This window comes from Anabrus simplex, chromosome 3 (genome assembly GCF_040414725.1).
Source record: "Anabrus simplex isolate iqAnaSimp1 chromosome 3, ASM4041472v1, whole genome shotgun sequence".
Taxonomy (NCBI): Eukaryota; Metazoa; Arthropoda; class Insecta; order Orthoptera; family Tettigoniidae; genus Anabrus; species Anabrus simplex.
Genome location: NC_090267.1, coordinates 469,417,506 through 469,433,861, shown reverse-complemented (window position 1 = coordinate 469,433,861; position 16,356 = coordinate 469,417,506). Strand labels below are relative to the sequence as shown.

General features: G+C 39.4%; 1 protein-coding gene across 1 annotated transcript in view; it reads right to left on the bottom strand.

Annotated features, from left to right (window-relative positions):
- LOC137498968 (sodium-coupled monocarboxylate transporter 2-like) overlaps positions 1-16,356 on the bottom strand; it is a 33,013-nt gene that overhangs the window by 4,045 nt on the left and 12,612 nt on the right. Inside the window, exons 2-5 of the mRNA XM_068226875.1 lie at positions 15,523-15,677; positions 13,970-14,110; positions 10,854-10,965; positions 4,838-4,947 (exon numbers count right to left, since the gene is read on the bottom strand). Of these exons, the coding sequence (XP_068082976.1) occupies positions 4,838-4,947; positions 10,854-10,965; positions 13,970-14,110; positions 15,523-15,677 (518 nt within the window). The remainder of the gene's footprint in view (positions 1-4,837; positions 4,948-10,853; positions 10,966-13,969; positions 14,111-15,522; positions 15,678-16,356) is intronic.

The following is a 16,356-nucleotide window of genomic DNA, read 5'->3' as shown; positions in this document are numbered from 1 at the left end:
TGAAAAGGTAGAACAGACTTTATCCAAAGCTCTGAAAGAATTTACCAACTACTACAGTGAAAATGACTTGAAGCCAAATCTTGCCTAACCTCATAGCTGTGCATCTTATCTCAATAACAAAAAAGCAGCTAAAACCCTACAAATCATCTGGGAAGGAATCCCTCTTCAACACTGTTCTACTCCCAAATATCTGGGAGTGACTCTGGACCGTACGCTTACGTATAAGAAACATTGCCTAAACGTGAAACAAAAAGTGTCAGCAAGAAACAACATAGTGCGGAAACTTCGAGGCACCACCTGGGGAGTTCACCCTTGCACTGTGAGAACAAGCGCGATAGCACTGTGCTACTCCACTGCTGAGTATGCATGCTCCGTGTGGCATAAGTCCAGCCATGCCAAAAACATAGATGTGGCACTAAATGACACCTGCCGTATTATCACAGGTTGTTTAAGACCTACTCCCATAGATAAACTCCACTGTCTCGCTGGTATAGCACCACCTGAAATCCGACGTGAGATTGCTGCTAGGTATGAGAAAAGCAAGTCTATGTCTCTGGAAGCCCATCTTTTGTATACCTGTCAACCAGCACATGCTAGGCTAAAATCAAGAAAGAGCTTCTTGACAACCACTGAAGCTCTTAAAGGAACACCACAACAAGCAAGAATCTCAATGTGGCGGGGAAAATGTCAACATTTGAGATAATGGATGGTTCCAAAAAATGAACTTCCTCCTGGACATTTTGAAAAGTGGACAACATGGAAGGCTCTCAATCGATTACGCTCCAGTACCACGAGATGCAAGACCAACGTACAGAAATGGGGCCTTCCTGTGGAGACAGTTTACTGCAAGTGTGGTACTAACGAGCATCTTCTACTGTGTCCATCTTCTCCAGCCACTTGTACCATTAAAGATCTAATGAGGGCAACTCCAAATGCACTTGTCGTGGCCAATTTTTGGTCAACCAATGTTTAAAATTTCCTATTTAATTTTTGTCTCGTTTACTTTGTACTTCTGACACGATAAATAAATAATAAATCGAGGTCACGTTGCAGTTGCTCACACTCTTGTAGCTTATATATTACTGTATACAGAATAACATCATCCGCAAAAAGCCTTACTTCTGATTCCAGTTGTATACTCATATAATGTATATATATATAAGAAAATATAAAGGTCCAATAATACTGCCTTGAGGAATTCCCCTCTTAATTATTACAGGGTCAGGTAAAGCTTCGCCTACTCGAATTCTCTGAGATCTATTTTCTGGAAATACAGCAACCCATTCAGTCACCCTTTTGTCAAGTCCAATTGCATTAATTTTTGCCAGTAGTCTCCCATGATCCACCTTATCAAATGTTTTAGTAAGGTCAATCGTGATACAGTCCATTTGACTTCCTGAATCAAAGATATCTGCTATATTTTGCTGGAATCCTTCAAGTTGAGCTTCAGGGGAATAACCTTTCCTAAAACCGAACTGCCTTCTATCGAACCAGTTACTAATTTCGCAAACATGTCTAATATAATCATAACGAATGCCTCCCCAAAGCTTACATACAATGCATGTCAAACTTACTGGCCTGTAATTTTCAGCCTTATGTCTATCACCCTTTCCTTTATATAAAGGGGCTACTAAAGCAACTCTCCATTCATTTGGTATAGCTACTTCAACCAAACAATAATCAAATAAGTACTACACATATGGTACTATATTCCAACCCATTGTATTTAGTACATCCCCAGAAATACGATCAATTCCAGCCGCTTTTCTAGTTTTCAACTTTTGTATCTTATTGTAAAGGTCATTCTTATCAAATGTAAATTTTAATACTTCTTTAGCATTAGTCTCCTCCTCTATCTGGACATTATCCTTGTAACCAACAATCTCTACGTACCGCTGACTGAATACTTCTGCCTTTTGAAGATCCTCACATACACACTCCACTTTTTTATTAATTATCCCTGGAATGTCCTTCTTGGAACCTGATTCTGATTTAATATACCTATACATACCCTTCCATTTTTAACTAATATTTGTATGACTGCGAATTATGCATGCTTAGCTGCCTTCTTTGCTAGATTCAATTTCCTAGTAAGTTCTTTCAATTTCTCCTTACTTCCACAGGCATTTCTAACTCGATTTCTTTCCAATCGGCATCTCCTTCTTAGTCTCTTGAGTCCTCAGCTCATAATCTGCTTGTAAGATATACTCAAGAGCTACGTCATCACCTGTCCTAAATGGCATAAGCGACACTGAAGGAGTTACTAGTAAAATGAGGAGTGAGATAGTTCCCTGTTGGTTTTCCTCAGCATGCCAGAAGTTGCTATCGCATATCAGTCAGATAAGCCACTGAAATACACCCAGCAAACGACACCATGAGCTAAGTTTTCGCACTATTCATATCAGAGACAGGCTGCATTTTTAGCATTGTTCAGTCACTTTGATATTTTCAAAGCCGTAAATTCGATGGATACAAATCAGTGAATGTCCTAGTTCTTACCAGGAGACCTAGTGCACTGTAAACACCATAACTCACCAGCAGCCAATGACAAGATCACATACAAGAACGAGCCACTATCAAGCGTCTCTTACTTTAAATACCTAGGGATCACCTTGCAGACATATGGTACTGTTTTCACGATACATGTCCAAGAAAGAATAACAGCTGCAACCTTAGCCATGACTGATATAAAAAACCTTCCAAAGATCTCGCTGGCAACCGCAATGGAAATATTCAAATTGAAAATTGGCATTAATTTGGGAGTATCTTACCAAAAGCAATCTAGCAGATATAGAAAAAGTGAAAGCCAAATTCTTAATAAAAAAGCTTTATGTGTATCAAAGTACACCCGATCGCGCCTTGTATATGTGCTGGCAAGAGAAACTTTTCTCATAGAAGTTCTCCGCCTACAACTGCAACTACCCTCTATACCGGCATACGAAAATTTGCTCATTGACCTTCAGAGAAAAAGGGAAGAAATATGGCTAGATTTCTACTCTACAGACGCTATGTTAAACAGCGAATGGAAAAAGCCCGGCTATCAGCTTAGACATGTAACGACGCGATTTTCTGTTCATGGATTTCACCACCGGTTATGCAGCAGAATCAACTACCATGAACCAAACGATTCACAGTGCTTCTGCAAATTGTGTGGCAAGGGCTGTGAAAGGTACCACGCAATGTCATGCAGGAAAAGATTGGTGTCACTAACTAAATTCTGCATCGATGAAAATGAGAGCTAAAATTATTCTCTTTGCACATTGTGCGAATCTTCACTATTAAATAAAACAAAACATATTAGTAAAATATCAGTCTGTTAAATGTGAAGTTTTCAGCTCCAACTTTTAGATTTACCGTAGAGCAATTTTGTGTCAAACTAGCACGTACTCACGGCTATGTCCGCGCTTATTAACTCCACCCTTAGATGTTTATAAGTCATTTATTTAACTCATAAATAAAAATATACTTATAAACATACACAGTTTTGACATAAATTGCACGGAGTACATTATTTTATTTTTAATAATATTGTTGTTTTCAATGCTTAACATACCAGTTTGGTGGATGATAGAAATGATAATTAAAAAATGTAAGTGTTAAATAAAGCATAAATCCGTATGGAGCTTCCAGATATACTATATTAAGCGTCCTTCCATTTGGTACTAAATTTTACAGTGTGTTTGCCTTTCAAACTCTTGAACAACTCACGTACAGTTGACAATGTTAGAAGCACCATTTCCTAAGTTCGAATCTTAAATCTTCAATCGATTGTCCTTGTGCCTTGTTGATGCACACAGCTAACTCAAACAAACAAGGAACTACAGCCGTCCAAATTGAAACGGTATATCGGAAGGAATGATCTGAATCCGAAGAATGAATACTACTTCGTCCGCGGCATGTCCAGTCCTGATGGTTGCTTCAGTAATATTCGGAAACCGTTTATTCACTGAGTGTTGTGTTTCGTTGCAGAAGGGTAATCGATGCCACAATCGTCTGCTCCAAGATGATCGAAGGTACTCCAGGTGACTCCAAGTTATTCAAAATCTCTGTCGTGTAGTTGACAGCCTCGTCTGTATTACATGTCTTGACGATAGACTTCTATATTTGTAGAACACCGGGTAATTGTTGTAAACGTTGCTTGCCGATGCCATTGACAGCTTAATTTCTTGGAGCAATCCATTTTGAAAAATAATGATATTTGAGACATATCTTGAGTCAAATATGAACATTTTAGAGTTACTTAGCATAATACAAACTGGTGAGGGGAAAAAGTACTTTAATAACATCAATAATATAATCGTTTAAATAATAATGCATGGAAATAATTCGCATACACCTAGGAACCATAAAAACACATAAAATGATCAAATCCCTGGTTGGTTTGCGTTACGTAGCTATCAGCTTTATTCGGGAGATAGAGGGTTAGAATCCCACTGTTGGTAACCTTGAAGAGGGTTTTCCGTGGTTTCGCATTTTCACACGAGACAAATTCTGGGGCTGTACCTTAATTAAAGCCATGGCCGCGTCCTTGCCACTCATAGACATTTCCAGTCCCATCGTCGCCGTAAGACATGTCTGTGTCGGTGCGACGTAAAACAAAAAAAAAACTCGAAAATGTTACAGAAGTGGTGTTTTGAAATTATTTAAAATATGTTTAAAAATGAGTTATAAATCTGAAACTATGGCATAAAAATGTTCCAAATTTTAGAATAATCTTAATTGTGGCAACGTGAATGAACTCACGAAATGTGGTGAATATCTGATGAAAATTGCAAAACTTACAAAATGCAGCAAAATTATAACTTGTTAGATATATTCTCGTGAATGCTTGACCTACCTGAGAGCTGCACTGAAGACTCCTGCTACGAATATACCCGGCAGACCAGGATACTGGCCGAGAGTTTTCATCACGAATAAGGGTACGATTTGATCCCTGCCTTTAGCAACCTGAAATAATCACATCCATCATGACAAATTAGAAGGAAAGCGGAAGTAAGCAGGGATAATCATACAATACAGAGTGTATGATTATTTATTTATTTATTTATTTATTTATTTATTTATTTATTTATTTATTTATTTATTTATTTATTTATTTATTTATTTATTTATTTATTTATTTATTTATTTATTTATTTTTAAACATTGATTTTTAGAGCAGTTGCCTCAAATTGCATAAGGCAGTACACAGTTCATACACAGAACATTTAAAAAACAACATTAAAAGATTTAAAAGTTTGAAGAAAAATTTAATAAAAGAGAACAGAACAAAACAAAAACAAAATGGATCTGACTCGCTGACAAACAAAGCATCTTCATGTATAATCATAATTTGTTTTTAAATTTTAATTAGTGGGTTAATTAACATTATCAGTGAAAAAAGACTACAATAATAGGAAATGCTCTACTCATAAGACAGAATTTACCGTGAAGTGATGTTCAGTATATAGGTTTTAAATGATAATATGTGCATTAACTAATATTATCAGTGAAACACGACTACATTAATAGGGGATACTCTATTCTAAGACAAAATTTGCAGTGAAGTATTGGGAATACTTATTAACGACAGCTTAATACTAACCATAAAGTAACTTCACAAACCAGATACGTCTAAATCAATGAAACGAAATGAGATGAGTCCGCCTCTGTGGTGTACTGGTTAGTGTGATTAGCTGCCACCCCCAGAGGTCCGGATTCGATTCCCGGCTCTGCCACGAAATTTGAAAACTGGTTCGAGGACTGGAACAGGGTCCACTCAGCCTCGGGAGGTCAACCTCAGCCATCCTAGAAGTGATTTTCCGTGGTGTCCCACTTCTCCTCCAGGCAAATACCGGGATGGTACCTAATTTAAGGCCACGGCTGCTTCGTTCCCTGCTCCTTGCCTGTCCCATCCAATCTTCCCAATGGTCTATGTCGAACATGTAATGTGCCTACCTTCCCTCGCACCAACCTACAACACCCACAGTGACCACACGTTCTGCAATACCGGCGATTGCAGAGTTGGCTTAGGCCGAAACTGTAGCTACGGCTCTACCGTGGCTCTGCAGATCTGCATTCGGGAGGCGGGGAGAGGATCGTTCTCAACTATCAGCTGTTCTGAAAATGATTCTCGGCCATTCTTTCCATTCTCCAGCACTAAGGTGAATGCCGGGACGGTTCTTAGTATTGGACAAAGCCATCCTCTTCATGTATCACTTCCACCACTCCAAATCTCCTTGGCTTGAGAGAAGGCGTCACATTCCTACAGGTCCGCCCTATTCCTTCAGGGAACTAAATTATGTTAGTAGTAGAAACCTATCGCAAAGTGTCATAAAGAAGGTAATCAAAGAGAGAAGAAATATGTGTTAAAGCGTGTCAGCAAACGACGAAGCAAACGGCTGTGTCACGTAGCTATCAGCTATCAGCTTGAATTCGGGAGATAGTCGGTTCGAACCCCACTGTCGGCAGTCCTGAAAATTATTTTCTGTAGTTTCCGCTTTTCACACCATTAATTAAGGCCACGATCGCTTCCCTCCCATTCCTAGCCCATTCCTTTCCTATCGTTCCCAAAGACCTACCATTGTCGGTGTGACGAAGAGTAAGTTGTCAAAATAAAAAGGAATAAATCATCACCAAACGCGGTAAGAGAACTGAGGACGTATTCGTTTCAAATTTTTTACTTTCCAGTATATTCTCCGGCCTTTTTGATGATAAAATACAAGTGGCACTGTTATGGAACACTGCTGAAATTAGAGCAATGCAGGATATCCAGATGTTCGCCTACTTTCGATATACGTAGACTTCTCACTCTTTAAAGTAACAATCACCCCAAAAGTCACATACGGGATCGAATTGATTTGGGAGAAGCGATATTCAAAAGAAACAATTACATTCCTGGATTAAAACGACTTGATGTTAATGCCAAAGAACTCATGAGTGACTTTGGCTAAATCTTAATACTCCAGCATCTGGTAACACTTCCAGCTCCAATGAAGGGCTATATATTTTTTACTAGTAATTCAACGTCGCAAAAATACATCGAAGGTGATCGGCGACGCAAGAAAAGGAATTGGCTAGGGTTGGGAAAGAACTGGCCGTAGCCATCTTCAGGGCTGCCGACGAAGTGATTCGAGCCTACCATATTCCGAATGCAAACTCACAGCTACGCGACCCTAACATCGCGGAAAGTTCTTCTTCCTCTCCTTCTTCGAGTAATGCTTTTGAGGGTACGACAAATCAACTTTGGTTATTTTTCATAGCATTTAACTTTCTTCGTTTCCAAACTTCCTTCATTTTCTGAGAATGTTTTTCCTTTACCTCTTGAGTCCATTTTCTTCCAGTTATTAATTTATTGTCTCTCCTGAAATCCTGCCTTTCGTGTTACTTCTCTGAAACGTTTTCTGTCTTCTGTCGTATCTATTTTAATTCCAGTGTTTTCATATCCTTTTCAATTTCAATAAACCACGTAGGCTTGGATTTGTAATTGTTCAAAAGAATGAAGATTTGTTTAGTTAGTCTATTGTTATTCATTCCAGAAATTTGTCCAAAAACCTGGAGTATTCTTTTCTTCATTACAGTTATCAGTTTTCAACTTTTAATACAGCTCTCTTAATTGAGGACCATTCAACCACGCTCTGCTACCACTTGTTCCGGGGGTTATCCGTGGAGCAGAAAGAGGTGAAATAAAGTGCTGGGGTGAATGGGTCTAACTACAATATCGAAGTTAATTTAAAACTTTAACAATGGTTATATTTCTTTAGAATTTCAAAAATCAACAAATAACAACGTAACAGGCACAATTAGAAATTCAGCAACAAGGCAAGGAAAATACAATATTAGTTTAATTCAAAGAGCACTTGCTCTTAAATTTGCAATATCTAGCCTCCCAGAGGTACACTTTACAATCACAAAATTTGAGAAAGAGCTAACCGGCTCTCCGTTTCCTTTCAGCCTTCTCGATGCAATATCAAAAATCGTACACTCTCTGGCCTCCCATGGCCCAACTTACAATTTGAAACAGGGGTATCTTGTACCCAACCTACAGGGCCTTTGCAGAAAATAACAGGTTAAGTAAAATAGCTCAAGACACAAACTGAATGGTGGCGTATACTTGCACTCCTATATATGAACACTAAAAGAACATAAGGGGCTCTAGGCCGATGAAACAGGGGCTATTCCTAAACTACTGAGGTGACTCGTATAGAAATTACATTACCACGTTACAGAATGAAAACAGTTATGAAACGTAGTCACCTCAAACCAAGATGAAGGGGAGCTCGAGAGGATATATCACTCTCTACCCCCGATTTAGAGTTAAAGATTTATGAAGTTTTTACATTAGCCGGCAGAAAGTTAGATTTTTAGAAAAGTAGGTTACATGGTTAAAGATTCGGACATTCCCCTTGGAATAATCTGCGGCGGTAGCTACAACAAGAAAGATGTAATTATGTGGCCATACCTTGTAGCAGTTCTAGCTGCCGACGAAAAGGCCGCCTGCCTCCTTATTAACACACACACTCAGATGTCGATCAATTGGCCAAAAGACGTGAAAAGCCGCAGTTTACAAACCCTCGGGGAAGGTAGGAGATCATTCAAGACGAAACCAACCACACCCTGTCATTTTTATTGGTCACTTTCCAAGTTACACACAGAATCGAAGAAGAAGCCGGTGATAGGTGTAAAATTAATTACAGAAATTCGTGATTGGCTAAATTCAAACCTGGCGGAAATAAAAAGGAAATCTTGCCAACCCAAAAATACATGAACATCAATCAGAGAAATCTTATGAATATAATACTCCTTTGAATTATAACTTCTTATACCTCGCACCAGGGTGCATGAACATAGTTTTAGTGGTGTCCTCTGTGGAAGAATGTCCAAACTTCTTGATGAATGTCAAACAAAACAAGTAGAAATGCACACAGGTTAGGAAACTGCACAATAACAAATTTACATCATATTTCTGTGGTGATATCTTCTGAGTAAATTTCTAACTTGGTGTAGTTTAGTTTCACAGTTTCACCAATAGAGGAGTTCATTTAGGCGCTAGTTTTGAATGCGCGGCGTCGAGGTGTACCTCCCGCTACAATTATTATTATTATTATTATTATTATTATTATTATTATTATTATTATTATTATGATTATGATTATTATTATTATTATTATTATTATTATTATTATTATTATTATTATTATCGTAGTCTTGCATTTGACGATGAAGTGTTAGTGGCACAAGAGTTCAACATCAGCGGAAATGATGATAAGAACGATAGAAGTAAATGGTGTAAATCTTCCCTTTTGGGAAATTAAATGATTATAAAGCTTTCAGTAAGTGAAGATCAAATTCATAATTATTAATTTATTTGCATCTAACGAATCGGTTTCTAGAGACGTCTGTATCGAATTTGGAGTCAACAAGTGTAGGCTGGAGAGAATCGAAAGGGGCGAAGCTGACTCAGGGCCTGTGGAACAACACGCATCAAATAATCAGTTATCTAGAGTAATATTATGGGATGATGACTCTTTGATAATATATGTATATCTCCCGGTCATGACCATCGATTGACGGCTGCTAATTTCAGAAGACCATAATACATAGCCTGCACGGTTGCTAGGTAACACTGAGTGACCCTACCTGACATCACTGCCTGCACGGTTACTAGGTAACATTATGTGACCTTACCTTACATCACTGCCTGCACGGTTGCTAGGTAACATTGTGTGACCTTACCTTACATCACTGCCTGCACGGTTGCTAGGTAACATTGTGTGACCATACCTTACATCACTGCCTGCACGGTTGCTAGGTAACATTGTTTGACCATACCTTACATCACTGCCTGCACAGTTGCTATGGTTACACTTCCGTCATAAAATTTGTCGCATCGTCGCCATAAGACCTATATGTGTCGGTGCCACGTAAAGCAAATAGTAAAAAGAATGTCGCGTTACATTACACAAATATTCGTATGACCTCCACCCATAAGACATGTTTATGCCAAAAAATCGTTTGCATCGCAAGTTACCTTCGCGACTTACATATGAGGTTGCCTGAGACACATTTTTCTTAGAAGATCGGCGCTATGTATCAGGTTACATTCTACCATCTACCAAACCAAACCAAACCAAACCAAACCAAACCAAACCAAACCAAACCAAACCAAACTACATGCCACTACAGTCCTTCAAGGGCCTTGGGCTACCAAGAGACCGCTGCTCAGCCCAAAAGGCCTGCAGATCGGCCGCTATTCTTGGGGCTCCAGACCAGGCCCACTATCTCACTGTCAGATAGCTCCTCATTTCCATTCACGTAGGTTGAGTTAACATCGAACCAGTCCTCAGGTCCAGATAAAAATCCCAGACCTGGCAGGAAATCGAACCCGGGGCCTCCGGATAAGAGGCAGGCACGCCACAACTACACCACAGGGCCGGCTCTACCATCTACACCTGCATATAATTTTATGATACAAGAACTCAAGGACTAGAAGGAAGAGATATGAAGTGAATTTTACGCCACTACTGCTATGATGACAACCGAATGGAGGGTATCTTCAAAAGAACCCCGTCATACTGCCCACCGCTTCACCATCCATGGTTTTCAGCACAAGACTCGCAAAATGGAAAACCTCTCACGCACATTGGTGCTATAGCAGGACAATCTCACTGACAGAGTTTTGTAGCGAGTGACTTACTTACACTGCACGAAGACCTATTCATTGTCACTTACATTTGCGCAATTAAATAATTATCATTTTTGTAACTCCAACGTTCTGTGCATGAAGGCCTGCGGTGGAAGACCTTTTAACGAGAAAATTCTCAACTATTCCAATATTGTAAAATAGTATGTATGTGAACTGAATTTTTTCTTACCTTCGTTGTAATTGGATCACAATCGTAAAAGGTTGCGTACATCAACAAACCAACGTACACTGAGACAAAATTACACAGATTTCTTCCGCAGATGGTAGAGATCCACGCAGCTCTGGAAGGATAAAAGAGATCATCATCTCCATCAATATTATGCAGAACAGGAAGTTTGTCTGTGTGTGTCAGTAATTCAATCCTTATTACATACCCTTTTTCTTCAAGGGAGTTCATCAAGAAGGTAAGTAATATTATAAAAGCAGGGAAAGTCACACCCGAGCAAGCAGGCCACGCAAATAGCGTCACGCAGCTGTGAAGGTAGTATTCCGTGGTTTCACATTTTCACACCAGGCAAACGCTACAGCTACAAGTGAAAAGAATATTTTTGTACTTATGTAAGCTGCCAATCAATTGTCCGTCACCTTCAACAACTGCTTCGGAAATGCGGGCTAGCCTTGCGCCCAGTCTTGGTACGAGTAGCTAAGCAGAGGGCTGAGTAGAAAATTCTGTGGGAAATGAATTCTGTTCCGTGGAGAGGAGAGGGGTATGCTGCTTCTTCATGTTATAATGATTTCGTGTATTAAGGAGTAAATGCCCGTTTAAGGCATGTCGTTCTTTGTTCAATACTATAGTGTATGTTCTTTTAATGGTACATTACAGCGTTACATGTGTTCTGATTAGTATTTTTGACAGACCGGAAATCCTTAAATTTACGTTTGGAGCATGATGTCACCACACCCATGTGTAGGGTTAGAACATGAGAGAGACTGAGTGTACAGTGAAGAGGACGTTACGCTGTTACATTACTGAAGTATGACAGCGGACAAATTGCCAGACTGTGGTTCAAAACGTTTAAACAGGAAAATAGAACAGTGTATATCCAGGCTGAAAGTTTCACTTTCTGAGTACGTTACAGCCAGAACTTAGCATAATCATGTATTACCACTATGAATTTCGTTTTTTCAAATATTTATTGATTTGTATTGCCATGATCGTTACTTAATTCCTCAGTTTTACGCTACTCAAAATTAACACAGCTCAAGCTCCAACTTCCCTCAAAATGAATGCACTCAGAAGGAATTTATCGATGAGAAGAAACACATTATTTTGTCTTACCTCACGCTAAATGCGATAAAAAGTACTTTTTTGCTATTTGCTTTACGTCGCACCGACACAGATAGGTCCTGTGGTGACGGTGGGGGAGTAAAAGACTAGGAATGGGAAGGAAGCGGCCTTGGACTTATTTAAGGTACAGCCTTAAAGGGAAAGCACGGAAAACCATCTTCAGGGCTCACTACAGTGGGGTTCGAACCCATTATCTCCCGGATGCGAGCTCACAGCTGCGCGTCCCTAACCGCACGGTCAACTCTCCTGGTACGATAAAACGTAAAGCTACGAGTAAATAGAGTTGTAGGAAAACGAGCATATATGAAGGATTGAGAATTAATTATGCTATGCCCTACTTTGAACATATAATATGCCGAGTCTTCAATATTTGATTGTTGAGAGCAATATCCGAGGATATGGTGAATGTTGAGCTCTCTCCGATTATCCACACTGAAATCGTAGGGTAGAGAAGAATGGCGGAGTATTCTGCCCGAAGGCAGGTCCGAACCTCCTCAGAGGTGTGCCTGAGCCGGAGTTTACGTACGGTACGGTGGCCAGTTCCTTTCCGCTCCTCCATTCCCTTACCCCCACCAACAGCGTGTGGCAACCCATCCACTTGTTGACCACGCCCAATGTTGCTTAACTTCGGAGATCTCACGGGATCCTGTGTGTCAACACGGCTACCCCCGTTGGCTGAGCTAGAGGGCTGGATTATTAAGTTACGACCCCTCAGCCTTGAGGCATAACTAATAAGGATAATTCCCATATATGCGTATTCAAGTGCATTTTCTCCGTAAATCTCAACAGTGTTCTTGAAAATTCTTCTTTTACGTCGTAAAAGAGTTTGCTCATCTGAAATCCTTATCCAGAAACCGAAGTTACATTGGAGTCAGATACTGAAAGTTCAGTTGTGAAATTCTACATGTGGACGGACGATCATTGTTTCTCAGTTTTGTTCGTAAGAATGTAGGTTCTCTCTATAACGGTATAAATACATGAATTTAAATATAAACAATCAACCATACATTAATATTAGTGAAACCTAAATGTTTGTATTTATAATAGACAGGATGGTCAGAAACAATGTGAACCGGGTATATGATCGTTAGAGTGTTGGCCATACTGATAAATAATTGGGAAAAAAGTCAATAGATATCTCGCGACGTTGCCATTTTACCAGCTAATCAAGTTGCTAGGTAGGCGACTTCAGATGGGCTTTGCGAGGCGGTGTTGCTGGACCTGCACTTGGCTTAAGACAAGCTTGAGAGCACCAATAGAAGAAATAAACTTCTCGAGGGGAGGGACTTGAACAAGGACCTCCCTGCTGATAGGCTTGGCCCATTGCAATCACTCTACGGTGACACTAGCAAAAACCCACGGCGTGTTAGTGTTTGATGCTCATTTCTCGGCATAACTCTCAAGCCCAACCAAGCCAAGTACATATTTAGCTATACCGCCTCGTACAGCCCATTTGAATTCGCCCACGATGCGATCTGATTGGCTAACTTACGCAGCTGATAAAATGACAATGGCGCGAGAATTCGACGTATTCTTTTTCAAATTACATATCAGTATGACCAAATCTGTGATGTTCATATTCCCGGCTCGCGTTGTTTTCAGCCATCCTGCATATATTTACAAGAACAAGAAAGCAGTCGGAAGGTCCAAGGAGTGAAAAATGATTTAACAGAGATTCGAATAACACACGGTATAAAACAACGTTTAGGAGATTGATACAAAATTTCAAAGCTTTTCACTAGAAGGAAAAGACGAAAGGTAATAACATCTGGACACAGAAGGGAGGAAATAGCAAGGTGAAAGGTTGAAGAACAGTTGGTAGTCAAGGAAATATGGGTCAAAATGAATGCACAGTGTTACTTTATGTGGTCCTTGGATGACTCTAATCTAAAATAATCTAGGAGAAAATAATAATGATAAAAGGTAGGGAGAGAAGAAAGGAAGAAAAGGGAGTCACGTTGTTGGTTATTATTATGTAATTTATATGAAATACTCACCGCTTCACTGATCGCATGTCAGGAAGACTAAGGTAGCGTTGAGTCATACTCTGGAAGAAGGTGTGCAGCATAAGTTCATTGAAGAAACCCCCAATCGCAATCGACCAAAATGTGTATCGTATCGTGGGGTCCAAGTCAAAACTGCAATGAAGTAAGCAAAAAGAGCAAGTTAATTCAAGATGGATGCATTACTACTACTACTACCGCATACAGAATTGCAATATACTGTAATTTATTCCCATTATTCACAGGTTTACGGTCTGATTCTGTGGTGTCGTGGTTTGTGTGATTATCTCCTACACCCAGAGGCCCAGCTTCGATTCCCGGCTCTGGCGCGAAATTTGAAAAGTGGTACGAGGGACGGAATGGGGTCCACTCAGCCTCGGGAGGTCAACTGGGTAGAGGAGGGTTCGTTTCCCACCTCAGCCATCCTCGAAATGGTTTTCTGTGGTTTCCCATTTTCACACCAGGCAAATGCTGGGGCTGTACCTTAATTAAGGCCATGTCCGCTTCCTTCCAACTCCTTGGTCTTTCCTATCCCATCATCGCCATAAGACCTATCTGTATCGGTGCGGCGTAAAGCCACTAGCAAACAAAAAAAAACAGCTTCCTTGTCTACTCCCCCTAATATTCCCATCCCCCACAAGGCCCCTGTTCCGCATAGCAGGTGAGGCTGCCTGGGCGACGTACTGAGCCTCTTTAACAATGGTATCGCCCCGAACCAAAGTCTCACGCTCAAGGACACTGCCCTTAAGTCGGTAGAGGTGGGATCCTTCGCTGAGTCCGAGGAAAAACCAACCGTGGAGCTTAAAATGATTAAGAAAGAAAGAAAGAAAGAAACAGAGAAATAACTAAAGAAATATATATACTGGTTTAACACGAGGCGGAGGTAATTAGAAGTACATTTAGGATACAGTGCTGTGAAATATTCTCACAATTCTTTGTTAAATTATGGACATGTGATGAAGTCATATCACGTTTCTTCTTGCACTTTATTTAGGTAGAAATCATTCAATGATAGATTTATATCCGTTTATCCTTTCGAAAGATATTTAAATCGTTAAACACATCAGGGATCTTGCGAAAGTAAGGAACGATTAAAAATTCCCCTCTCGCATGGTAAAGGAGTTTTCTCATCTGAAAACTGTACCAAAAATCCGAAGTTATTCAGTGGAGTCAGACACTGAAAATTCAATTGTGATATTATACAGATGGACGTCCATGTTTTCCTGTTTTGTACCTAATGTTGTTAAGAATATAAATTCTCTGTCCAAAATATATTTTTCTATGGTGCAGCAAAGTTAAAGTTTGACAAATCAAACACTAGCTCCGTTGAATTCGCCATATATTCAGTATATTCATCAATTTTCAATTCATATGGTGGATAGGTTCTGTTGCACTGAAGATCAATTCTAAATGAGAATGGAACGGAATAGTATTGAGTAGGATTGTCTCCTGTGTTCCTTTAATTCAAAATATATAAACGTGCATTCAGACTTGTATGCTGGTATAATTTAACTTCCATCTGGCAATGAACATTTGAAGGAACTAACTTGGGTGCTTCTAGACGATCGCCAGCCACACTCCTGTGCACCACAATGCTTGGCCCACCAACATCAATCGTTCCTTTGATGAGCGTGATTATGAGGGATGTGTAGATAAATGCGGTCTGGATGACGTCCGTCCACACCACCGCCTTGAATCCTCCCTGAAAAGATGTTGTTATGCATGAATCATAAGAGCAACCAGAACAATATCTTGCAGTGAATGAGGTATTTAAGAGTTCTATTTGATACACAAGTACATTCAGCATGGTTAGTGATTTATAATTATTATAATTGCTGGCAGTGTTGGGAAATGCATAAGGAAAAAAACAATTGTGCTGAATTACTTCAGAAATATTTTTTCTCATATTTAAATTACATTCTTTAACAATCAAACAGAAAAATTACTATTACATCACACGACGGCAATCTCAAGGATATAGTCGATTATTTGCACTGTGCTGAATTGATACCAAAGTTTGCTAAGGGAAAGTTATTGATTTACTTTTTCTTCTTTTATGTTTCTATAGCGTAGATATTATGTGGCTGTCATCACTAACGGAGACTAAACATGACACCTCGGCACTTCCAAAATTATTTCTATAGGTATTATTTTTTATTTTGTGACTTTTTTAATTCAAATAATTTTCCACTTAATTGACAAAATACAGTGTTTGCAGAAAGTTCTGTGACAGGTCTAAATTTTTTGAATCCACATTTGTCCCTAAAGTTACAGAATTTCAGCCAATATTTTACATGATGTTATTAGACACCTAAATGACGTGTTTTCATTTAAAATTTTACAGATTTAACTCTAATACGTTTTGTACCGGGCGGTACACC